The 26,921-nt window shown below is 39.0% G+C and overlaps 1 protein-coding gene across 3 annotated transcripts in view; it reads right to left on the reverse strand.

Moving 5' to 3' along the window:
• efr3a (EFR3 homolog A (S. cerevisiae)) overlaps positions 1-26,921 on the reverse strand; it is a 106,476-nt gene that overhangs the window by 74,831 nt on the left and 4,724 nt on the right. The window contains exon 1 of one of the 3 annotated variants that reach the window (XM_018674928.2): positions 21,692-21,854. The exons of the other annotated variants lie outside the window; for them this stretch is intronic. Coding sequence (XP_018530444.1) covers positions 21,692-21,716 — 25 coding nt within the window. The 5' untranslated portion in view covers positions 21,717-21,854. Of the gene's footprint in view, positions 1-21,691; positions 21,855-26,921 lie in introns of those variants that run through there. 3 annotated transcript variants of the gene reach the window in all.

Genomic DNA, 26,921 nt, shown 5'->3' on the forward strand with positions numbered 1-26,921 from the left:
CCTTATTGATTCGCACAGAGGAGACCTGGATGACCACCGAACACACAAAACCCTGAATAAATACACTAAGTGGAAAACTACTGAGAAAACAACATACACACACAAAAACTGAGGGAAGGAGCTGATGTTTTGTTGCGGGAACTGAATCTAAAATGCAAAAAAAACTAAAAGACAGTAATAAGTGGCGGTCCTGCGCATGTGTTTTCTTTGAAGGTTTAATCTGAGACACAGCACAGAAAGTTCCTGGAAAGGAAACCTGATGAGTAATTCATCAGTGACCAGTTTCTCTGACACTTCCTCGTGGTCAACAACGATCAAACGGCCGCATAAAAACCTAAAGGTTCAACAACAAATGCTGAAAATCTGTAATGAATTTAAAAAAAGAAATGATAGCTGTCCAACTGCTGATGACACTGTTCAGTGAGAACTATGTTCTATCAGTTCAAAAAACTGTTGTTTAAGAGATAATTAAATGTAAAAAATATCACAGAATATCACACAAGGTTTGCATCAGACTCGATAGTGACAGAGTGACACATTTTTTTGGTACTGTTGCCAGATTTTGATCGATTTTAAAAAATCAACGACAACATTTTTGTTGAAATATGAAAAAAAAAATAATAGTAATTTCTCAATAGTTAAATATTAATTCAGTTTCAGGATAAATAAGTACTTTGATATTTGTTGAATATAAACATGTAAAACCATAAAGCATAAATAAGTAAAAAGAATTCACTGACACACACTATAGTGTCTCTGTGTCTACAGAGGCCTGGAGGGGACATGGAGGAGAAAAAAAAATCTGAAGGTTGGGAAAAAAAAGATGTGAGAGAAAGTTTCTTGAGATCTCACTAAAGTACTTTTTTTTTTTTTACCTTCAGAGTTTCTTTTCCTCCATGTCTCCTCTGGGGCTCCATATTTCTTTATTTTTACCTGTTTTAAATGTTGTCAAAAAAGTGCTGCAGTTCTTACTTTGCTTCAACTACAGCAAAAACACTAGAGACACAAAAGAAAGTACTTTTATAATGAGAAAGTAATTTTATTTATTACTTTTATTTGTGAAACTGTAATGATGCTCTGTCTGGAAATGATGGATTTGTTTTTATTTGGGTTTGTTTGTCTACTCGATTTGATTTTATTACACTTTAATTCATTTTAAATGTCATTTTAATGATGTCTTTTCTTCATGTAAAAACATTTTAACTGCCTCTCTGTATATATAAACTTGCCTGAGCTCTAGTGAACACTGTGATCAGACAGAGGGTCGGTATCTGACCTACCAGAGTTCACCAGACCTCGTCTGTTGGAGGCTCGGCTGTAGCTGAAGGCTCCGTCAGCCTCAGTTCGAGGCACCTGCCTGTACCTCCTCAGGATCCCCCGTCTCAGGTAGACACAGAACGACGGCATGATTAATCCAAACTGTGGCTGTCACAGCTTCACCACGCAGACATGGAGTCTTTGAGTCGCACAGGTACGATTTTGTAAAAGTGCTGAAAGTGAGTCGGGTTGGTGTTAATTTCACCCAAAAAGTGAGAGAAGTCGTCCATGTATCCGCTCTACCTCACCAGGTGAGACTCAGCAGTTTCACCTCTCCACGCCTCGCCACAGGTTCTTTTAGAAACTTCATCCCTCTGACGGACTTCACGCTCGGCCAATGGGACGCCGTCTCAGCCGTGTATCTGTCAGCACCTGGGATTTACCTCTCACTCTGACAGAGAAGATGAGACGCCGCTGGGTTTAATGTGAGGCCTGTCTGCCTGCAGCGGCTCGGGTTACCAGCCTCTGTGTTCAGAGGAAAACGTGATCCAGCACAAAGACGACGGACAGAGACAAAACCTGGAACCAGGAGAGTCTCAAAGTTTCTATGACTTCACACAATCAATGATGCTGGAGAGTGTGGTCAAAGGAAAAGAAACGCAGCGGCTCGGATTGTTATTTTAAGTGTTTGACAACTTTATGGAGCTTTTTATTGAAGAGTAAAATCCTCTTTGTTTATCCAGAAACATCGCTATACTGCAATGGCCCTGAGGGTCAAAACACAATGACGTTTCACAAAACATGATGACATGTTGCTGTGTTTTCTGAAATGTTGTATTTTCTGAATTGTTTTCTGAAATGACGTTTTCAGAAATTTTTATTTTGGGAAATATTAATTTTTCAAAACGTGTTTTCTGATATGTTGTTGTGTTTTCAGAATTATTTTGTAAAATATGTTTTATGAAATGTTGTGTTTTCTAAAATGGCGTTTTCAGAAAATTAGCTGTGTTTTGTGAAATATTGTGTTTTCTGCAATGTCTTTTTCTGAAATGTGTTTTTTGACATGTCATATTTTCAGAAATGTTGTGTTTTTTGAAATGTATTTTCTGAAATGTCACTTATTCTAATATGATGTTGTGTTCTCTGAAATGTTATTGTGTTATTGTGTTTTCTGAAATGTTGTCGTGCTTTGACCTTCAGGGCCACAGCACATCACTACCAGACTCCATTGACAAAAACAGGAATTTTACCAAGCAGAACACTGGAGCTGCTGGAATACCACTGCTTCCATCTGTTAGTTTGTGACTATCAGTGGTGGAAGAAGTAATCAGATACTTTATTTAAGTAAAAGTACCACACAGTAACACAAACACACTAGCAGCTCCTGTGCTCTGCTCCATAAAATTGCTGTTTTTGTCAATGGAGTCTGGTACTGATATATAGTGATGTTTCTGGTTAAACAAAAAGGATCTTACATGTCAAACATGTTGGCTTTAAGGAATGCAAATATTGTATTTCTATGCAGGGAACCTACATTAAATCAGTCTAGATGCTGACACAAACACCTACATACAGACTGCACTGCAGTGAATCTCACCTGTGTACTTTAATCTGCACCTAAACCATCTGTGAGGAGCGTAATCTACAAGATTAAAGAGTGTCCTCAGCCCTCCTGATTAATTCCCCGGCCTTTGACAAGCAGATGAAAGAAGCTGTAAGAGTGTCGTTCTCCCTTCACACTGTCAGTCCAAGGCCCTGACAACATCACTCTCACTACGTCCTTCTTTGGTTCATGTTTTTCGGGGGGAGGTTGGATGTGTGGATGCGACGGCGTCCTTGAAGATGAGAAATAAATTAAGTCGAATCTGTGAAGTCACAAGATTGCAGGAGAGTGATGTGAAGCAGTGTGGAGGAAAATGTTTGAAGGAAGGGAAGAAATAATAAAAGTTGTGTTTTGAGTCACGGTGAATGTCCATCTTCCAACTTTTCCATTATGACCATGAATGCAGCATTAAAGCCAAAGTTTTGCCTCTAAAATAATTCAAAATAGTTTCCAAAAACAAAACCCACTGACACACTGTTGTGTCTTATGTCCATACAAATAAACCTGACCCAGACTAAAGTTCCCAGACTTAACCCACACAGGACCACAAAAACAACAATCCCACTCCCCACATCTATCTCCAAAATGGCCGCTGTTGCTGTCAGAGCCACAGCGGAGCAGTAAAGATGAAGAATCACGACTCCAGAGTTACAGGAGAAAGTCTAACTTCATCACTTTAAACCATCAAAGTGATGGCTGAGAGTCTAATGATCCAAGGCTGTGAGTCTGAGCCTGTTACATTTACACATTTATACATGAATATCAGTGAAACTCACAAAAAACCCTGTTATTTATGCGTTTTGCAAATGGCCAAAGTGTTTGCTTGCTTTGAAAATCATGGCTCTGAATGGCTGGTGGGCTCATTGACTTGCATTACCACGTCCCGCTTTTGAACCTTGAAAAAAACAGATGATGACCCATAAATTTACAGCCCCCCGTCCTCCCTCCTCCCGCTGTCCGTCGCTCCGCTTCGGTCCCCGGCCAGACGGATATCTAAATTTATTCTGCTTAAAAATCTGTTTTTTTGTTCACTCTCTCTGCAGGCCTGGAGTTCTAGTCAGGTTCAGCAGGTCTTCATTGAGATTTCTCAGCGAGGAAACAAAAGACAAAAACTCTTCAAGGTCTCTTTTATATCTCACATTTATGGACAGAGGGTAAATTGAAGCTCCTCTGCAGTAGCACTGTGTTTAAAATTATCACAGTTGGAATAAAAACACTGGCAGCTCAAGAAAGACAGAGTTGTTTGAAATATAACTGCATTCATCATTAACCTAGATCCTATTTTTTCTTTATCATTGCTTCTGACCAACATATTGCTATTTATCAGTTTTATTATAAGTCTTTGCTATTATGAAGGGTTATAAACATTTAAATGGAAGTAACAGGAATTAATAGGAATACACTCGAAATTTGCAAAACTGCAAGTTAGCCTACAACAAGAAATTTCAATATCATACTTTAATAATCTTGGTTAAAACAACCAAATTTAATGCAAATTCAGTTGAATTTCTACCCTGCACAGATCATTTCTGAGCCCATGGACTAAATCCAGTCAAGTCACTTTGGATCGTGTTACTGGGCTCAGTATATTTTTTCTCTAATATGAAAATTAACCAGCAAAAAAAAAAAAATCTAAATGAGTTTATACAGCAGCTAGCTAGTTGCTAAATGAGATCTGAAAGGATTGAGAGGAAAAATGCAGAAAGAGGCTTGAAAGAAAATGATTTTACTTTTTTTTAATCCCTCACAAATAAATCAAAGTCAAAAATTTTCATTTTAATTTTTTTAATTTGTATTAGTTAACTTCCCATGGAAAGTTTCTAAAAAGTTTCCAGAAATTTTCACCCCATAGCAACCCTACTATTATGTGCTTACAATGCATCAGAGGTTTTTACTTGGTTTTAACTATAATCATTTATTATTATTACACGGCGTACAATCATGTAAAAAAAAAAAAAAAAAAAGCAGCTTTAACTGTTTTCAGGGGTCATTTTTAGCATTGACTTATTGGGGCTGTACTGGTCAGTCAAGGGTTGACAAGTTTTGACAGACAACGTGAAAAACCAATGATAATGAGAAGTGTTGCACCGAATCCAAGGCTGGAACAGAGTTACAACCACGTAAGGTTAACGGAAACTCACAGCATTACTGAAGAAAACATCTAACGGACACAGCCTGAAAGATGTTTTTCCACATGGTCCAGCCCTAGCTTTGATGGAGGAAACCGCTGTTCACACGTCATCTCTTGGAGCCAACATTACCATGATCTCTCTTTCACATCTTAACACACATATAGTTCTTATGGTTCTGTCCTCTGGTATAGCGATACAACACTGAGGACATTTGTATCGTGATCTCTAGAACTCTAGAACTATTGACCACAGAGCTGGAACAAACCTCCCTGAGATACTGAGATAAAATCCAGATTTAAAATTTACTTAGTCTCCACCTTGAGGTCTGAACCTCAAGGATTCAGATCTACCTCATGTTTGTCTGTTTTTAAACTTTTTCATTTCCTCATAAAACCATTTCTATCCTTTTTAATTTTAGTTTAATGTTTTCTGTAGTGTCTCCTACTTAATGTTTCTTTAAATGGTTTATGCAAAACACATTAAATTGCTTCCATGTATCAAATATGTAATATACAGTATAAATAGACTTTGCCTCGTCTTTTCTAATTGCCTTTTTCCACCCATGGCTCCTACTGCTCAGCTGGTTGTCCACTGAGGGAGATCGCTCTTCAGCGTCACATCTGAATTTTAAGTTCACAATTATATCAGATTCTTTACTTTTGTGTTATTTTAACACAACTACAGTATCTTATTCTGGGGTAAAGACAAGTCTGTTCCACTTTGAGCCTCAGACAGAGGTTATTCACTGACATTTCCCATTTTTCATATAGTAGAGCGATTTCAGATGGATTAGAGGGTATCAGATATTGTCGTCTTGAGCACATTCACCTTCCCTGTGGCACTGCCTTATAAACATTTAACCAACGACCAGAAAACACTCTGTGCCTTGTGATAAATGTGTTCTGTTCAAATTGAATTATGATCCAACGGCAGATAGTGGATTTGTTGCGAAGGCGGGTGGAAGCTCAGTAGTTCTCATTTAAATATTCATGTAGGGGTAGACAAAAGAAGGAAATGGAAACTGAATCAGATGAAATCCCAGGTTTCACATTTCCTAGATGGAGGGAGGAGGAGAACGAAGGGAGGCGAAGGAGGGAGGAAGAGGAGGAGGAGGAGGGTGTCAGGAGAAATTCAAGTGCTCAGGTGGGAAGGTATGAGATGTTGACGCACATCCGAAAACTTGTCATTGCAAACAGACAAAAGGGATGTTTCTTTGAACCACTGTGTTGATTCAGGACTCAATAGAAAATACTGATATTTTAGTTCAAGGTTTCAAGTTTGGGCTTAAGGAAAAAAGTTCAAGGACTCTTGAAGATGAGAAAAAGCACACTGAAAACCTTTTATTTCTTAATGTGTTTCAGTGTGACAGAGGCCAAAACATGTTGGAGTTGTAGAGTATTGAATTTCTTTCTTCAACAAAAGATGAGTGTTTTCAGGGGTTTCTGCTTTTGGATGCCCTTGAAACGTCTTCCTGATTCATTGTGATATGTGGATACACCAACAAATTCAATGAATACTGCACTGCAAACATTTCAAAATCAAAAACAGGACAGGCCTAATGGCTGTACAGAGGTTTAGAACTGGGATTTCAGTTGTCCCGTCGAACATTTTCTGGGTGTGAATGATACACCTTTGTGTTTCTGCAGAGCCTAAGATGGTGTGAAGATGATTTTCACCACCAAAGAACTGAAAGGTACAGACTGCCCATCAAGAATCCAAGTCTTTGAGGAGTTTGTTACAGTTTGGTTCCACAAATATGACTGATCTGCTGATGTGATCAATTAGTCCACTACTAAGATTCACCTAGAAAAATATGGTCAACACGAGTCTATTTTTTGAGCTCCCTGATGTAGTCTTACAGCTCAAAAGACCGAGAGCCACAATATCGTCATTATTATACCTTTATTTTTTGCTTTGTCCTATTTTGTGACAACGTTAGTAAGTATATTGAGAGCTACTGAAAATCAGGGTCAAATCTCACATTCGGCATGAGGCAGGAGGGAACCAACACAAGCACAGGAAAGGCCCTGGCTGAACCACGGTTCAAAACCCCTTATTGTGCTTATATTTAATTATAAAATTCAGATTCTACAAACAAAAATATATAGAAACCTAACTATCCAGCCAAAAATGATAATAACATACCACAATATAGTACGTATGGAGAAGACTACAGATTATGGACCACCCGGGTAAACAATGACCATATTGTTTGCAGAGTGAAATGACTTCAACATCTAAGTTTTGGATGAGAATAGGGAAAAAATTGGTCAAAAAGAAATGTTTGCATTCAATCTAGTGAAATCTAGTCAAATCTAGTGTATGGCTGAATGTGCAAAATTGTGTCTCTCCTGCCGGGCTGCTGATGGCGTTGTCAGTTTCCAATGTACGATGGGCATGCAGTTCTCAGCAGGGAGGCAGAACTCTGCAAACACCTGTCACCAGCGATTAAAGTGTCTTGGTGGACGAACAGAAATTAGTTACACTCTTGGATTATAGACACTATCCATGCCAAATCATTTTGACAGAGCGACAGCCAATGGGAAAAGTCCAACAGCCGGTCAACGAATGGCTTCATCACTGTTTCTAGGGCTGGCTCCCACTGTTGCAGTGCAGCCAAAAAAAATGTTTAAAAAAAAGTTTTACTCAACTTTAACAGCAGAAAGAGGCCCGTCAAAATCATCTCAACTTCAAATCCATCATCATCTCAGCATGGTTTCTGGAGCAGGACAGTTCTCTTGGATGACCCCATAATTAAACCCAACAGAGCGCCGTAAGGACACAGCAAAACTAAGTGCTGCATTTCTTTAAAAAAAACTACACGAACTGGAAGATGAGGACAGCAGGGACCATAAATTTTAAAAGTTTCCAGCAACTTGTTGAGTCCATGCCTATCACCACGGTCTGCAGGGGTCTTAACTCAGTACCAGTGGGGTCTAGAGCTTATAAATGTGGACCCCCAGAGTCCATCCGATGACATCTAGGACCTTTAGAAACACATTAAAACAGAAGGTCCCCTCTCTCCAGCTGGCTGTTTCATCAGTTTGCCACCAAGGGGTAGCTAATGCCGAGCAGCTCAAAGAATGACTCCAACAGCCGAGCCGGGAGATCCATCAAAAAACAGCAGGGAAGGGGATGGGGGTGGGGGGTAGGGGTGATTGCAGTGCTGGGCCATCCATTTCTGAGCGAATTACAGCCACTGCAAGGGAGAAATCAACCGGGGGGGTGGAGAGAAACAGTAAGAAGAGAGAGAAAAAAGAGAAGAGAACGTGAGGCATTAAAGCAGAGACCGAAAGAAAGGAAGGAGGAGAAAAGGAAGAAGAAAGGTAGAGATGGAAGGAAGGATGATGGGACAAAGTGCAAAGGATGGGAAAGAGAAAGAAGGGATGGAGGATGGAAAAGGAGGAGGTTGCAAAGGAGGGAAAAAGATATGAGACCCACAGGGAGTTGGAAGAAGGAGGATGGGAAGCAGGGAAGGATGGATGGATAGAGGGGAGGATGTAGATGGTGAGAAAGGAGGCTGGTCAGGCCATAAGGTGACAAATGAGCCCAATATAAAGTCTGTTCTCCCACCTCCACCCAGCCTCCGTCCTCCTCTCCGCCTCCGGACGATGAATTTCTGAAGAGGCGGAAGACGAAGACATCAATCATCAATTTGACGTCCAAAAACAAACCCCGAATCCACAGACACCACCAACACCCAACAGCCATAAAAACAACTCTTCCTTATTTATTGATGCTCGTATTTTCTTAAATCAGCTTCAAGAGGGTTGTGAAACTCAACCATCTGAACCAGCCCCCTGAAAACCAAGCCTCAGTCTCAGGGGTAGAGTTTATATGCAGGAGAGCTGAGGAAACTGAAGCTGGTGGTGGGCGTCCATTGGGGGAGGGAGGGGGTAGGTGATACGGACCACGAGCGCCGAGCCACAATTACCTGTCTAAGCCCTTTATCGACAGAGGGAGCTGGAGGGGGAGGATTTAGCTGGAGATCTCTCTTCATAAATCCTCAGAGAGCTCTGCAACCTTCAGCAGTTTAAGGTTTTAGATTACTCTCAGCGTATCTCAGTTCATCTGTTCGCTGCCAACAAAAATAAAGATACAGAAGATAGAGCACAGAGTCAAATCTGACATACTGACAGGACTCTCTACATTCAAAATATACAGAATAAGCACCTTTTACAATGAAAACTACTTGTTTTCTAGAAATCGTATCAACTGGTTCCCAACTGATTTTGATTTATAACCTAAGATAATTTTCCATAGCTGATTTTTTTATTTCCTTGCCAATATAATCCCAGGGACCCCCAAGAAGAAATTATTGTTCAACAACCACTGTCTTAAACAAAACCTTTAAAGTTGAACTAACAGGAAGTAAAACAACAAAGATCTGCAGCATCAAACCAAGCAAATTACCAAACCAAAGCTACTATGCTTCTACGGCAGCTCGAAGGCAGCTTGTTTTTCTCAGTTAAATAATAGTAAGGGAAGGAAAACGCAGTCTTTGGCGAAACTTGCAGTATCTCATGATGAATGCAAACTGTATCTACTAGTACCTACAACCATGAGGTGAATGAATTAAAGTATTTAATAACTTTACACCTTTGTAAATCCCTTAGGAATCTTAAGGGGGGCTGGTTGTGGGGTAAATGTGATCCAACAGGGGGCGCCACACAGCCACATGGGTCTAATCTTATGTTGTGTTCAGGGATCTGCGTACAGCATCACTCAGCCTGGTTGTTGTGTTATCACAGAGTGTTGTGGAGACCCAGCGACACCGACATGATGAGAAAGCTGCCCAGCTCCGAAGGAAAGATAATTGGAGTGCCACAGCCCGAACATAAAGAGCAGCAGCAGCTCCACAGATCCAGTTATTAAATCTGACGTGGGGCTCCGATAATAAACCAGACAAAATAACTGATTATCGGCCGTTTGATTCTCGACCTCTGCTAATTAAATGGCTGTCGTACAAACCAGACGTCAGTTCCCAGCAACTGCTCCACCAAGTAATTCACCAGGAAACATCAGAGTCTGAACGAGGGTGGAGCGCTGTTTACATTTACATCATTAAATGTTTTAAGTGTTTGTCTTTTAGATTTCACAGATGAAACTTCAGCTGATTCACTGCTCCTGGTGCCAGATGGTAATTACCAGTTGCCAGTTTAAAACATTTTATCTCCTATTATTTATCACAGTTTTGCATTCTCTGCTGTTTTCTACTGTTGTTGTTCTACTGTCTATCCTTTTTTTTTTATAAAGAACTGATTTTTAGATGTGTTTATTACTGTGTTATTTTTTTGATTTTAGTGTTTTACTTACTGTCTTGAAAAATTTTAACCATTTTCGAGTTTCTTTTTTTATGCCCTCTGTAATATGCTATTTCTTTAAGGCAGTCTGGATGCCGAAGTGAGTCACTATCAAAAAGTGATGAGACAGGCTAGATCGTTAGCATGCTAACTTCAGTAGAAGAGGTGATAGAACTAGAAGAAAAACACTGGTGTTACTTTCCACCACTGCAGACAGATCTTGGTGAGTAAAGGAATAAAGTCTGATGCTGAACTCGCAACGTCCTCTCTAGGCTAAGCTAACAGCTGTTAATGCTAACACTGGCTTTGTAGTGATGATAAAAGAAGTTTAGAAGTTTTTTTTAACCCTCTCTTAACGGTTTGTTTTCGTTTTTATTTTTTGTTTATTTTCTTATTTTATTTTACTTACTGAAACCATTTTACTGTATTCTGCTTTTTCATTTGTGTGTTTTTATCCATTTTAACCACTTTTATTAGAGCCTGAGCACTGAGTGGTGGGAAAATGTATGTATTTCAGTAGTCTTGTGCATGGGCCATGCAAAATTACTCTATAGTGCCTCGTGGAAATTTTTAAAACCCCTTTTTTTTCCCTTTCTTTTTTTGCTATTAGGGGACGTTGTATTTGAACAAACTCCTCCTAGAGATTTTATTTAACATTTGTTTTTTGCAGTTTTTGCCAAATATTACACACAGATTGAAAATGTGATTTAAAAAAAAAATCTTTAACTTCACAAAACTAATAAAATAAAACATATAGGGCTTACAGATATGAAATGATCAGGATAACCTGGATTTGATTTGAGACACGTTATACAGGAATTAAAATAGCACACCTGGATATCACACACATACAACTACAGACAGACACACACAATCGCATACACCTTGCATCTTGTGTCTTTCACACACACACACACACGCACGTCATCAGTGAAGCATGAAACACAGTGGAGATGTATGAGTGCCAGACTGTAATGACTTTTCTGTGACATTTCCACACTGTGGACGACTCAATATCCATCTACAAGGTCCCAGTCGACGGCGACAGCCTTGTGATGGCTCTACAAGCTGTATGTGATTCACCAGTCAGCCGTGGATGAACACAAATGCTCACAGGAAAAATCTCCCCGCTACACAAGTAACAGTATACACTGTGTGTGTCTTTTTGTTAGTGTACACCTGCTGTGAATTTGACCTGAAGCGAGTCTGTTCATACGATGTTGTCGAGAGTATGTAGATGTATGTACGTGACTTGAAGATAAATCAAAGTGATGAGAACTACCTAAATCAGCAGAAACCAACTTTTGGAAACATTAATTTGATGTGCACTCTGCTGTTTTAGTTTGTCTCACTAATGTTAGGTTATAAACCAACTACACCACGGTCACATGACGTCAACGTCTCCACCACTAAGCTTCCAACTGGTCATTTCATTTAGCTCTGAGCTCTTCTACAAAAGCCTTTCTTCTTAGAAAGTTAGTGAGAGTTTGAAAGAGTGTGAGTAGAAACACAACGAGGCTGTAAAGGTGGACTGGTGAGTAGATGGGTTTTCATGTTAACGTCCCCGACAACCTCTGTAGTCTCATTTAGACACTCGTTAGCAACTGCCTTTTTTAAGACACGTAAAAGCTTCAAACATCAGGAGTGGGGGATTTACTGACCCATTTTATGTCGGAGAATATAACCTGAAAATGTCTTGAACTTGTGTTAAAACCACAGACCTTATTTCAGACATTTAACCAGAAACACACTGACTGGGGGACGAAGGAACAGGAAGTGCTAACATGCTAATGATTTTAGGACTCATTCCTCCACCACTCTTTTAATAATACACCGAAGCTTGTCCAATAATTGTTTCTTATTTCATTGGCTAACTGGGATTTTTGTGGTTATACATATATAATAATAATAATTCTAGAAAAAATTCAAAGCATCCAAATACTGATTTTGACGTCAGACGAAATAAAATGTGTTTGGACACCCATGATTTCAAGTCAGAGATTATCAAACGCTTACTGGACTTTTCAAAGCAAAGACAATTATTCATGCCATCTGAGTCATTCAGGACTGTCAAAACCCCCCACAAGAAAATAGAGAGAAGGGATTAAAACCCTGTGCTCTCCCTGTGAAAACAGGTTTTCTGGTTCTGGATCCTAAAACCTGAGAATGAAACATGACCAATGAAAATGTTTCTTACAAGCAGCAGCTGGATCTGATGAACGGACTTTACCGTGACAGCAGGAAAACTGAGACGAGGTAGAGTACGGGAAGCGCAGGAAAAACTCAAACCTAATCCTTTTAGTAGCTGATTCCTCCCTTGGATCAAATTGCTAAATATCTGGATGAGGCCATTTTTATTTTTCGTGTATTCCGTTGAGGATTTCAGGAATATCTTGGAAGTGGTTTTAATAGATATTTTGGGCTGGATATTTCCTGCTGCTTCCTCTTTTGATAGACAGTCTAAATGTCTCAATGAGGCAGCAAGCAGACTGCCAAACGCCACCACAGGAAGGGATCAGCAGCATTCACAGGGCATATGGCGCTGTTTACGCAACACCACTTGAGTTTACTTGTGCTGAAAAAACACATCTGCTCAGCACAGCAATGTGACGATGAGCCAGAGCGGCATCCACAACAACTCTGGAAAACTGAACTAGCTTGATGATCTGCCATTTAAAAAAAACAAAAAAACAGAAGTGAGTTAGAGTCATCGGAGTTGGGGGCTTGTTTTGTTGTGTCACGGCTCAGAAGAGGCATTTAAAAGCACTGTGATAGGAAATGTTGCATACCAGAGGCACAAAATATCAGCAAGTAACAGGATCTAAAAAAGCTTTGATATCCAACACCAACAACTCATATAACTGCACACAGTCCTTTTTATATCACCAGAAACAGCCGTTTTATCACCTTCTTCAAAGCCACCAGACTCCATTGACAAAAGCAGCAATTTTACCTTCAGAACACGGATGTTGCTAATCTACTGCTGCCTCCATCTGTTAGTTTGTTTTTTGTTATTGTGTGGTACTTCTACTTAAGAGAAGGATCTGAATGGATTCTTCCACACCTGAAAGTCCCACAATGACAACATTGTCTTTTTATGCGTTTGTGTTTGTGTGACTTTCACGGAAGAAGTAATCAGATACTTAACTAAAAGTACCACACAATAACACAAACACACTAACAGATAGAGGTAGTGGTATTCCAGCAGCTCCTAAAATAAATTCATGTTTTTATGAATGGAGTCCGGAGTGAAAAATAAAAGATCTTGAATAAAAAAGCAAAAAGGTCTATCACATTTAATATTCAGGAGATGTGATGATCTCATTCCCTAAATATACATCTAAAAAGAAGGTCTAAACCAACAGTCACAGCTATTTTCATGAATTTTGGTCTGGTTTTTTTTTGTCTTTATAAGTAGCTTTTGTGTGTTCTTATTAAAAATGTAAGCATTTAGAAACTTATGACGCATGTTATTTTCTTCTGTTGCTGCACATCTATTCAGTTACCTAAAGTGGACAGGCTTAATTAAATGTAACATACATCCAGAGACGTGACTAAAGACACAAAGGTCAGTCAGAGGGGACAGAGAGGAGAGGACAGGAAGAAGACAGCGGGCCATATACACATCATGTGACTGCAACTGCAGGGGAAGCAATGGCGAGCGTCCAGCAGCTGCAGACTGAAGCAGTGGACCATGTAATTACTATATACCATACAATTTATGGAGCTCTGTCACGCAACTGTAGTGAGCTCAGTGAAATGCCTTCAGGTCTGAGCATCATGGAGACACGGTCACAGTTTACCCTGAGGCTTCAGGCCTCTGAAGACACTGCTGTGATTTTAATCCCTGATAATTTGACTTTTGTTTACTCACAGAAAAACAGTTTAATGCTTTGTAAGTTTATATTGAAATTTATAAGACGTTGGTTGTCTTTAGGGGACAGAAGATTTTACTCACGACACTCAATCAAAACAAGATGCTTCTAACCAATAAACACTTATTTCCAAGAATGATTACTGATAGAATTAAGGAACAACATTAAGCATAAATTACCTAATTTATCTTAAAATAAAGTTAACTTCTTCCACTGTGAAGCAGTTCTATTCAAACCATCTGTTATTCTGTATTTAAAACTTTGGAAAACCAAGGAAAGCATCATGAAACCGGGAGATTTACCACTGCATATTTACAGCAGTTAACACACTAACAGGGCTGAGGTAGAGTTGAGGCTTGTTGTCCATGTATCCAACATGTGATACATGTTAAATAAATAAAAAGCTCTGGTGCTGCTCCTATTGACTGTGTAAGGAAATAGGATTTAGATGAAGCTGTTAATTGGCAAAAATATGATTTACAAAAGAAGGATGATATATTCTATTGTCCTGAAAATAAACCGGTAAATACATTTTGAAAAGGACGACGACTTGAGAGGATAAACATCTACAGTTTCTATTACATGCCAGCACTATAAGGCAGCCATCTTTATCATCATATGAGATCTTCAGTTTCCTCTAACATTCAGGGCAAACACTGGAACCTGTGTGTTTTTGGAGAATATACTTCATAGGACCTTTTGCTATCAGAAAATCTGATTACACTGAACACTGTGGTCATTTTTAATGCAGTATACAGTAAGGTTTTATTTATATCAAGTTTTTGGCTGAGAATTCTTTCTACACATCAGTTGCTCGAGGGCTGTGATTAATGGAGGTGTAACGATAGTGAAACCAAGTCTGAAAACACAATCAAAACGTCCACAATATTGTATACTGATATAGGAAAATATATCATAATAAGGATATCACGAAACTCCATTGTGTACAAACATAAACATTTTGTTTTGTAATAAACAGACATGCGCTCAAACTAATACAAATTTTTAAAATAACATTTTTATTTGTGAGTAAAACTTTGATTCTTTCATTGAACATGCTAGCTAACCCAAAATTGTGTTACATTCAGTAATTTTCATTATACAACAAAAAAAACTGCAGTTGCTTGTACTGGAATTTAATGAATATATCAAGCAGCTGTAAGACACTGAAGAAAAGAACATGTGTTGCTAACCCTTTAATCTTAGTCTTTTAAATATTAGGGAAAAAAAGAAAGCGAAAAAATCTGATCACCAGTTCCAGAAGCCAAAGGTGTTGTCTCTTGACTAGCTTGTTTTACACGACCGAAATCCAAAGTCATTTAGTTTACGATCTTTTAAAAAACATCTAATTTTGCCATTGTTGTTTTAAAAAATCTAAAACACTAAAAATGAAAAAATAAAAATATATCTGTCACAAACACTGGTTGGAAAACTAAAAAACATCAAAGAAGGGTATGTGACTAATCTATCCTTAATTTTCTCTTGAAAACTACTAACCACATCTGAATCGATTCACAAAACGCAAAATCAACTGACAGTTCTTTAAAATCCCCAAAATAATCATTCGTAGTAAACAATTCAAACTAAGCGAGTGTCATAAATCTTAAGAGTAACCACATCTTTCCTCAGAAAAGGTTCAGAGATCAATATTTAGCGGTATGACTTCCAATTGTTCATCATGGCTTTCCTGGATCTTGGTACATTCAATATCAATACTTTATTAAGAGTAATCGGGTGTGTTTGTACTGGAATTTAATGAATATATCAAGCAGCTGTAAGACACTGAAGAATTTTTAGGTTTTAAGACTTTTAAATGGTGGTAACGTCGGAAATTCACTTACATAATGTCTGATGTTTTAGCGTCTGTAGTCATGTATCAGTGAGTTTTATGAGCAGTGAAGCTTTCAAGTCAGAAACAGCCTTTTTTTTAAAAAAAAAAAACCTCCTTTAGAGCCAGAGCAAATCAAATTAACTGGGACTGCCTCTGAATGAATCTCTATCAGCAATCAAATCTTCTCGATCTGCCAGAGACTGAATTAAACAGATCACGTTAGGACCTCGGCCATATTGGCATATCAATTAATCCTGCAGCAAGAAGAGGAGATTCCAGGAACTCTGCAGTCTGGGAAGTACGGTGGTCTCAATTTACCCTGATTTCATTTGGAAATCTGAGAGCGTCTTTAAATACTGCACTCCGAGGCTGGGAGTGTGAAACTGAGCAGGTAACAGGAGTGAAGATCAGATAATAAGGACGGCACGCATCCACAACATCTGACCAAAAATTCATCTTGGTGCTCTAAAATTAAAATTTTTGTCTCTCTCAAGGAATAACTCCAGTATTTTTTAACCCGGGCCTCATCACTGGAACTGCTGTTTTTTCAATACCAGACTCCACTGACAAAAGCAGGAATTCTACGGCTTATTCACAACTGTCTCAATCAGACTTTCAGTGGTGGAAGAGGTATTCAGATCTTTTACTTGAGTAAAAGTACCACACAATAACACAAACAAACCAACAAACAGAGGCAGTGGTATTCTAGCAGCTCCTGTGTTCTGCTCTGTAAAATGTAAAATTACTGTTTTTGACAATGGAGTCTGGTACTGATATATAGTGATGTTTCTGGATAAATAAAAGGGATCGTACTCTTTAATCATACTCTTTAATAAAAACTCTTTCTACTCTTTAATAAATAACTACTTGACCACCAAACTACTGCTAATCAGCTAACCTCTGCTAACCAGCTAACACCTGCTATTCCTCTAACCTCCTCTCACCACTTAACCACTGCTCACCAGCTAACCAGCTAACCTCTGCTAACGAGCTAATGTCTGCCAACCAGCTAACCTCTGCTAGCTAGCTAACCTCCAATAGCTGAATCAACTAACCTTTAGTTTTGTACCAATAATTTCTTTTCAATTATATTTTCTTGTACGTAGTTCCCACAGATATTTGACTTTGGGTAAAATCATAACACACAATTTATGCAATTAATTCAAAACATGTACATTACAGCTGTTTTTAATTATTAGTTGATATCAAATCAATATATTAGCAGTCCAATATCATCTAAAATCTAGATTAGAGGTAAAAATCCTGATGATGTAGCCGGTAACTCTACTCATATTCCATCATGATCATCTTCAGCTTTGGTAATTAAAGCAATGGGGCACACAAACACACAAACACACACACACACACACACACACACACACACACACAGAATTATGCAAACCAATCAGCCCTTTATAACTCAGTGATGTTGCCTCTGCAGCTGTGTGTGTGCAACAGTCAGCCATTATTGATTCAACCAGCAGTCAGTCATTCTATCCTGTGATTGTCAAATATTCATGATTAAAAAGCTGAGATTAAAAAACCTGCCTTCCGCCTTCCGTGATTTTAACGTCACAGCAGCGAGCAGGTGAGACTGTGACCAGCAGCAAATTATTCTTACTTAGTAGACACAGGACATCAAGTAAAACACATTCAATCATTAAATTTAGATTTGAGATTCAATAATACTTCAACTAATGAAACTATTACAGAAATGAGTAAAGTCACTAATAAAAACAACCACTGTGCATTTGAGAGTAAAAAGCAGTTGAGGCCAGATAAATAAAGCAAGGTTACCACCAACAGTTTTTTAATTCTCTAATTAATCTGCAGATAATTTGTTTTTATTATTACGATTAATAGTGTTACCAAAGACCTTTAAAAAATGTAATGTCCAAATGTCGTTTTGTTTGACCAACAGTTGAAACCCAAAAGATAGTTTGACATCACTCTGCTAAATATGAACAGCAAGAGACCAGCTAGTTAGCCAACACCCCTAACCAGCTAACCTCTGCCAACCAGCTAAACTCTGCTAACGTCTGCCAACCAGCTAAACTCTGCTAACCGGCTAACCTCTGCTAACCACAGGTGAGAACCCAAAACATATTCCGTTTATAAAAGAAACAGACAAAAGCAGAAAATCCTCACATTTAAAAGGCTAAAAGCAGAAAATATTTTCCCTGATAAAGTCACCTAAATTTTCTGTTGATTGACTGAATCAGTTGACTGACAACTTAAGCACCAATTTCAGCTTGAGACCACACAGAGAAAACACACAGAGAAATGCTCTGCCTCCGTTAAATCAACTACTTTTCCCTCAGTTATTGTACTTACAGATAATCATGGGCAGCAAAGCTACACCTCCTTCCTTCATCCTACAATAGTTTAAGCACAGGTAACAAATCAGCTGTGACTGTGACCAACCTCTGTGATAAAAACCGACAAATCAAATCTCTTTGTCAGCTAAATGTCTGGGGATGTAAGTTAAATGTCAGCAAAATGTCTGAAAATGTTAATGTACAATACACAGAGCAAAAAAAGAAGAACAAGCAGAGGGAGGCTCAGGACAAAAATCATTTCATTTTTTTCTGGCTGAGAGGATTCAGATTGGACAGACAGATCAAGAGTCAAACCACGACTGAAAAAAGACTTGTTTCACTCTGATCCAGGTCATAGATAATTTCAGGTCACACGATATGTTCATCTGTCACTCGAAATCTTTCTAATCGGACTAAAATTCGACAAAACTTCACCACCACCATTTGTTTATCCTAAACTAAGCAAGGGTGAATACAAAAACAGTGAATACAACCAGCTGGGGGTCAGAAATAGTTGGTCTTATTGAGGTTTCCTCCTCTCCAAAATGGACCTGATCACTAAAACTTGAAAAAAAAAAACTGAATAAAGCAAAAAGTTAGCTAAAGCAGCTAACGTTTGCTTAACTTGATTTGAGCTACCGTAAGGCCGAATAATCCTCAGAGGTTTCCTCCTCTTCCTCCTCCTCTTAAAGACACTGAATAAAGTAGGTAGTTAGCTAAAGCTGCTAACATAAGCTCAACTTGTTTTTGAGCTAACATAAGGTTTTAACTGCGGGCTGAATAATCTGCACAGCAGAACCGCTAACGTTAGCTCAGCTCATTTTTAGGATTCCTTCAGTGTTCATCATTCAGAAGGTTTTTACTGGGAGTGGAATTATACTCAGAGGTCTCCTCCTTTCCAAAACAAACAGATCTGAATATTAAAACAGGAAAAAAAAAAAAACAGAATAAAGCTTCACGTTGAAAATCAGTGTTTTTCTGGCGCTGTTAGCTGAGCTGTGATTAGGATTCCTTCAGTGTTCATCATTCAGGAGGTTTTTACTGGGACACAGCTTTCCTCCTCTCCAAAACAAACTGACTAAGTGATTAAAACCAGTAAAAACACTGAATAAAACAGTTTCTCATTAAAATTCGATGTTTCTCTGTGACGCAGGACGTTGACAGCAGCCGTTTGCTCAGCTTGTTTCTCTGATTACTGAAGATCCAGACATCTGATGACTAAAATCCTTCATCTAGTTTAAAATTCTAGTTTTAATGTTATATAAAAGTGACGGTGCCTTCAAACAGTGAGAAAGTAGTCGACTGAAAATGTTTTAATCTGCGGTGCTTACAGAAAACCCTGAGCTAAGTCTGTGTGTGATCATACACACTTTTAAAAAGGTCAAGGGGGAGAGTAATTTTAGTGATGGGCTCCATTTGGACAGTTTATCAGTGGAAAGTAGGTTAATTGTAATTATAACTTCAGCTACTTGTTAATTTTGTCCCCGTCTGCACTGACCAAACCGGTGATTTTCCCCCATCGTCTGAGCTCGCCCTCAATTTCACCCGCTGACGACATTTTTCCAGCGTCATCAAGAAAGAAAGTTTTGCTCTCACTTGTGGAAGAGTTGCAGTTTTACGGTTTCGCAACTCCAGAAGAATTTAATTGAGGACATGAGGGGAGAACAGATGATGTTTGATTTAGAAGAAGCCTCCTCAAACAAATCAAAGATAAAATTATAACTGTGAGCTCTTCAAGAGGCAACAACTGAGGAGGTTTTGGCCTGAAAATCAGCTGAAAAATAAAAGGGAAACGAAAATTAAAGCTTTAGACATTTAGCTGCTACACATGCATACGAATGAGTAATCCAGTCAGCGTGTGTGTGTCTCACAGCGAGGTAGTATGGTCGGCAGGAAGGACTTAATTGAGCATGAAAGACAACATACGACCTCTGGTGCTTCAGCGCTGCCGCCAATCAAACATCTGCCAGCCTGAGGCTCAAGGACGACCGCAAACCACCCAAACATCACAACAACACCACAACAACACACAGTCCTTCATGCTCAGATTCACCTGGACACAGATGCGCAACAGTCTCCCATGTAGAGGTCGGTTCATGGAGGTTTTTCAGTCGGTGGTGCGGGAACATTACAGAGCGTGTTAGTAAAGCTGAAGCAGCTGTGGATCTGTTCAGTCATGTTTACAGTGAACACAGTCTGAGAGGTGGATTCAGTTTACAAGTGGATGTTAATGTGAATGTTTCACCCAACTAACAGTCCCAATATTCCTTTGACTATTCAAGAAATGGTTCCTCCTGATAAGTTGAGTTAAAAATGGACATTATTGTTTATCATTTCTGATTTATATTTATATTTGTGAATTTTACTTATAACTATTATGTTGAGCATTTGTGTTATATCTATTCATTTATCCTTTGGAAACAACATTTGCACTTGCACATAGCCTCCTCTGTACCTCCTGAGTTTCCGTAGCTCCTCTTGTTTGCCCTTCACAATGTTGTGTGGAAAAATGCTGCTGCGCTATTTTATTTTTTTCTTTGGAAATTGAGCCATGTATGTTATAAACTTGGTGCACATTGTCCACTGTTAATACTTTTTGTTATCTAGTGGTTTTTGTGATGTTTTCATAGCTAATATTAGTTTTATACATGGTTTTAGATTTGTACATATTATTATTATATATTTACTATATATTAGTATTGATGGTGTGTTGTGCATCATTTCAGATGTATTTCTTGGGTCAGAGGAGTCAAAACAAATCTTAAATTTTTACAATTTGCAGCTGTTTCACTTGGAAATGAGATTAACTGTAAACACACACTGTCTGCACAGTCAGGGCTCTTTTCATTAATAAATCTCATGCAATAATAGTTTATATTGTACATCATCATATAAAATTATTTAGGAGTGGCCTGACGGCAAAATGTTTGGGATGCACACATTCCCCATCATCTCCTGTCTGCTGTCTATGATCTGTGTAATACAAATATGCAAAAATACACCATGGACCCATGACGCAGACACAGCTGAGGTGAAACATAATGATTCATAAAAACAATAACAACAGCTACAAATCATCAATCATCAGTAACCCGTTACAGCCCGGCCCTCCCTCGTTATGAGAAGATGAAATCTGTGCCCTCGTGCACCGATTGGTCTCGAGGTGCGCCAGTCAAACAGAACCAGGCGGCTGATTGGACGGGCCGAGGATGAGTGGGCTCGATAGTACAGACAAGAGCAGATCAATGGCCGCCACCACCATCAACACCGCCGCTCACAGACACACAGACCTGGACTCTGTTCCCCCCCCTCCCCCTGTACACACAGACACACAAACACTGGAGAGTCACAAATTAAAAAACAGCCTCCTACCCGACTCGTTGTTCTCTGAATCCATCTTGTTGATGGCGAAGCGGAGGACGGCCTGCCAGGTGGACCTCAATGTCTCTCTCTCTCTCTCTCTCTCTCTCTGTTTCCTCCCTCTCTCTCCCCCCTCTCTCTCTCTCTCTCTCCCCCTCACGATCTGACTCTCATCTCTGACCTTGCAGTATTTGTGTTTCCCCTCGCCGCCGGCTGCAGCAGCAGCAGCAGATCTGCGGAGCTGCAGCTTCACCTGCAGTCCCAGTCCAAACGGCTAAAAACACTCAAAACCACCTCGGTACCAACTCCCCCAGGGCTGAGGGGGAGAGACATTAAACACCCTGCACACACACACACATATAGACACGTGCACACTGTTGAGATGACATGAATGTGTGTTGGTTTTAAGATGTTTTAATCATCCTGATTGGAGTGTGATTATGCAGATTTACTGAGAAGGACTGATACTGAAGGAATTTAGTATTTCCTGTGCACGTTTCAGTGTGTGTGTGCGCGCGCACAAGTGTGTGGATGTGTATTTGACTCTGTAAGTGTGTGTGGGCCTCTGTGATTGTGTAACAGAGCAAGGTTGGGTTTTTTTCCGTGTGTGTGCGCTTGTATTTCCAGCTATGCGAGGACTAATTTTAGTGTTAGTCACTGGGTATGACAATATTTTTCAAATGACTGGAAAACCTCTGGAAGTGAGCACATTTTGAGCGGTCCCCACTTCCTCTACAGGCCGTTTGAGGCTTAAAACTTAAGACCTTTTCACGTACAGTGTAACGCAAATAAAGAATGCAAAGGCAAAAAATGCTCGCAAATCTCCAGAAACTTCTTGTCGAGAAAAAACTTGCGAAAGCTTTGCGAGATCGCTAGAAACTTTTACAAAATCTCACGAAAAATAAATTGTTGTGGAAATTAACTGCATGAAAAAAATACCCCCAGTGTGAAAAGAACCTTAGACATTGGGCATGAGCATATTTTTCAAAAGATTGGAAAACTTCTGGAAAGGAAGGATGTTTTTGGATTTTTTTTTTTCCTGTGAAAGTAAAGATATTTTGGAAAATGGGGACATATTAGAAATTGTGTACATTTATTTTGAAAAGCGAGGATGTTTTGATGGGTCCCCACGGCCCGACAGGGACTGCACAAATAATCATATTAAAATTGCGATCTCATTTTTAAATGACAATGATTCTGCTGCGTTTTCATCAGGGACACCCGCTACATCAAAACAAACGCTCCTATCCTCTCCCTCACCAAATGACAAAGCACCATTACACCAGATGATTCACAGTAGCAGAAACAGAAATAACAGTGCGTTCCAGTTGTATTTGAAAGTTGGAATTTCTGAGTTTCAACTGGAACAGCCCCTGAAGTTGGATTTCCAACTTGGAAAGTCAGAGCTACCCCACCAACCCTGACATAAGAATTCAAGATGGCTGCTACTCACATCAATAGTAGTGAACACTCTGCTAATTTTAAACTAATTTGTTTCACATAGTTTTGTGTTTTGGTAACAGAATGACAAAGGTAATCAAAACATTCTTTACACAATGTAATACACTAAAAAATAAAGATGCCTTCTGCACCTTTTCTCCTCCTCTGAGGTGTTCTTCAGGTAATCGATGTAATCTTAGTTTTAGATTTTAAGATGAAGGTCAGATTTAGGTTATGGTTAGAGGCTGGGGAATGTTTTGTGTCGATGGTCCACATAAGTATAGAAATCCAAATGTGTATTTGTGTGTAACAGTCACAGATGGCTGCAGCAGAAACCATCACACCACACACAAGTCAGACGGTTCAGACACTAAATTTAGATTCAGCTGAAAACAAACTGGATGAATAAAAATCACAGCGATGCTAAAAATGCATCTGATCTCATGTTTGTTTTTCCTTCATTACACTGCACTGCTCAGTATCGAATGAATCGTCAAAAATCCAACAATCCAACATGGACAAACCACACTTTGGCTAAACAGCTCAGCACTGTCAAAGACCAAAAGTTGTGAGGAGAGGGTGAGCTTTTTTTATTTTATTTTATTTTTTTAAAACCAAGACAGGTGCCCCAGTGGCCGAATGGTTAGGGCACATAACTTCAGTGCCTTGAGCAGCTGGACCCCGGTTCAACTCCCAATCCAGGTGGACCTTTGCTGCTTGTCATTCTCCTACTGTCCTGTCTAATAAAGGCTAAAAGCCAAAAAGGGATAACTTTAAAAAAAAAAGTTGGAGATCAACAGTTTAGTAAGAGCAGCTAACAACAATCAAATGAAAACAAAGAATCAAAAAATACCATTTTTACTCTTCAAATCAATATAAAAAAAAACAACTTCTGGGCTGCTAAACTACAGAGTCCAGGACAAAGAAGGACAAACAATAATTCTGAAGGTTGAAAAAAAAAATTTTAAAAACGAAGTACTTTTGAAAGCTCTTGAGAAAAATTACTCAAAAGCTTTGCAAGATCTCTATGAACTTTTACAAAATCTCCAGAAAAATCTCTTGAAAGCTCCAGAAACTTACAAGATGTCAGGAAAAATCTCATGAAAGCTTTGCGAGATCTCCAGAAACTTGATTTTTCTATTTACAGAGCCCAGAAAAACAGCTTTGACAACATGTGTTTTTGTTGTTGAAAACATTTCACACAATTCTCAACCTCTGACTGAAGTTGCTGATTTCTACTACATGAAAATTTCCCAGCTTTGACAGCAACAGGCAAATTTTTGGAGTAAATTTGTGAATTTCAGACACCAGTGTCAACTGGTCAACTAACCTGCCACAGCTCAATGACAAATATATTTCTATTTATCTATTTTAGCAAGCAGAGCAGGGCTGACTCTTTGGCTTATGTTTTCTTTTATCACTTCACTAATTTTAGAATACAGCAGGAAAAAAACAAAGAAACTCAGACTGAAACGGTGAGTCTCCCTCCACAGATTTAACAAACACCATCTCACATCCCAAAAAAAAGGACAGACTGCAGAGCCAGAGGGATCTCACAGCGAGCGTCTGGACTGCTGCTGTGTTAGTCGTATGTGCTCTGAAAACAAATACACAATGCACTGAGAGGAGCAGGAGCAGGAGCTGTTGTGGCTGTAACAAACACACCAAACTACATTCAGAATTCTTGATATTTTACGGTGGAATGTGAGATGAACACTGGTTTTTAAATGACATCTAAGTCTTCTTAACTGATCTACAGGGTCTGATTCCAGCAGTTTAAGCCGCTGACTATCACTCAGTTAAACCAAAGCTACATAGTAGGAATTGACCAATATGGTTTATTCAGGGCCAGTGCTGATAGCAATTATTAGTATGACGAAAGAAAAAATGAAAATATTATGTCAAAATTTAGAATAATACAAACTCCAACACAAAACTTCAATGAAATGCCTTTAAGCATATGTTTAATTAAAAGAAAACACAAAGTGCAGCAGCATTTCTTACAAAGTTGCCTGAAAATTTCAATAAATAAACAAAACAAATAAAACCATACAAATAATTTTATTACCGTTAACTATTACTGCAACAAAGTGCATTATTTGGGTATTTTCGATGGCAGCTGAGCATATGCAGTTTTAATTGAACCTAATGAACCCAAAACTAACATCTATCAAACGCAGTTTCCTACTTCATAGTTTAAGATATGATGTCCCTGGGTTCAGGAAACCGATTAAAGACCCGGACTATAGGTACGAACTTCCAGACAGGAAATACTTTTCACAAACTGCTGAATTTGTGATCGTGGTCATCAGATTTTTGTTTTATTTAAATTTTTTGATGAGTTACACAAGTTTATTTTTTATGTTCAGTTAAGGCAGATAAAACGTGTTTGCAAGGTAAATTGTTATTATTCTTATTTTCTATGATGTTTTCAACAACTGTGTTTGAACTACAAAAAGCACTGAAAACATGAATGACATATGCAAGTTATCTGAGAAAGTGTTCCCAAAAAGTCTTTTAATTTAGTTTACGTTAGTTTGTTCCATTTTATACTCAGTTTTTTTTGACTCAGTTCATCATAATTTACATACAAATACTTTGTGGTTAATCTGCACATGAAAGCGTGTTTTAATTCTCACATAAAATCATTTCAATTTGGAAATAAACCTGTCATTTCCTGCTCAGCCATTTCTGATGTTCCTACACCTGTCTGCTGTTGATAGAAACACACACAAACACCAGAGGATGAAAACAGGCCACAGGAAAACTGTAAAGTCCTTCAGAAAGTGCAGCAGTAAGCAGAGCGTCGCACAACAAGCAGACAAAGATAAAAGCTTCCCTTCTCTGCAAAGATGCGACCGGTGGAGGAAACAGAGGGAGACGCGTCTCCTTTGAAGTTATATTTAGGCCAAATCCTCCTTTGCAGAACAAACCGTCTTCCGCTACGCATACAAAATCACAGCCAACAACTGAGGGAGGAACCGTCCTGAGAGCACAGGAACCGACCACACGTACAATTAGCCAGCGGAGCATCAAAACAAACGCCAGGGGCCCCCACCAGGGTCTGATCAACTTTGATTCCTTCTGCATCCAAAATAGTACCCCACCCCGTTCCACCTGGGATGAAGACACCGGCGCAGAGCGACCGGGTTCTCGTCGGGCATAACTTTGAAGTATCTGAACGCATGGGAAACCTCACTGCAGGTGGTCCAGATCCATTTAGACACGTTCACAACAAATGTAAAGCTCTTCCAGCAAACACAACAGCGTGACGTACATGGAAATAAACCATCTTAACAGTAACTCTGCATAGACAGTAGCAGGAGGTTTAGAAGAACATTTTCAAAGGATTCTGTACAGATTTAGATTTCTGAATGGATTTTTCAATTAGTTCCAGGCAGATAAATAAGGACACCTGAAATTTTAAGGTCTAATCCATCACAGTAACTGTTAGGTCAGCATCCAACTTTGTCACTTTGACACATTGTGGTGTTTTGTGGGAGCGGGCTAGAACATTCGAATGACGACTTCTTGAATTTTTGAAAAAGTGACAGCCCTATCCCTCACAATAACACAGACACAAAGTGATATAATGTTTACTAAGTAATGTGTCACTGTCCAAAACTTTAAATGTTTGAATTCATGTTACCAAAGTCCACTCAAAGTTTTACTCCTTCTAGATTTGTGGGCCCACGTTAGCTGAAGCTACGCTAGGTGAAGCTACGCTAGCTGAAGCTACATTAGCTGAGTTTTATTCTTTCTAGACTCACAGGTCTACGTTAGCTGAACTGAGGACTTTGTT

The sequence above is a fragment of the Lates calcarifer genome, linkage group LG4 (genome assembly GCF_001640805.2).
Source record: "Lates calcarifer isolate ASB-BC8 linkage group LG4, TLL_Latcal_v3, whole genome shotgun sequence".
In the NCBI taxonomy this organism is placed as follows: Eukaryota; Metazoa; Chordata; class Actinopteri; family Centropomidae; genus Lates; species Lates calcarifer.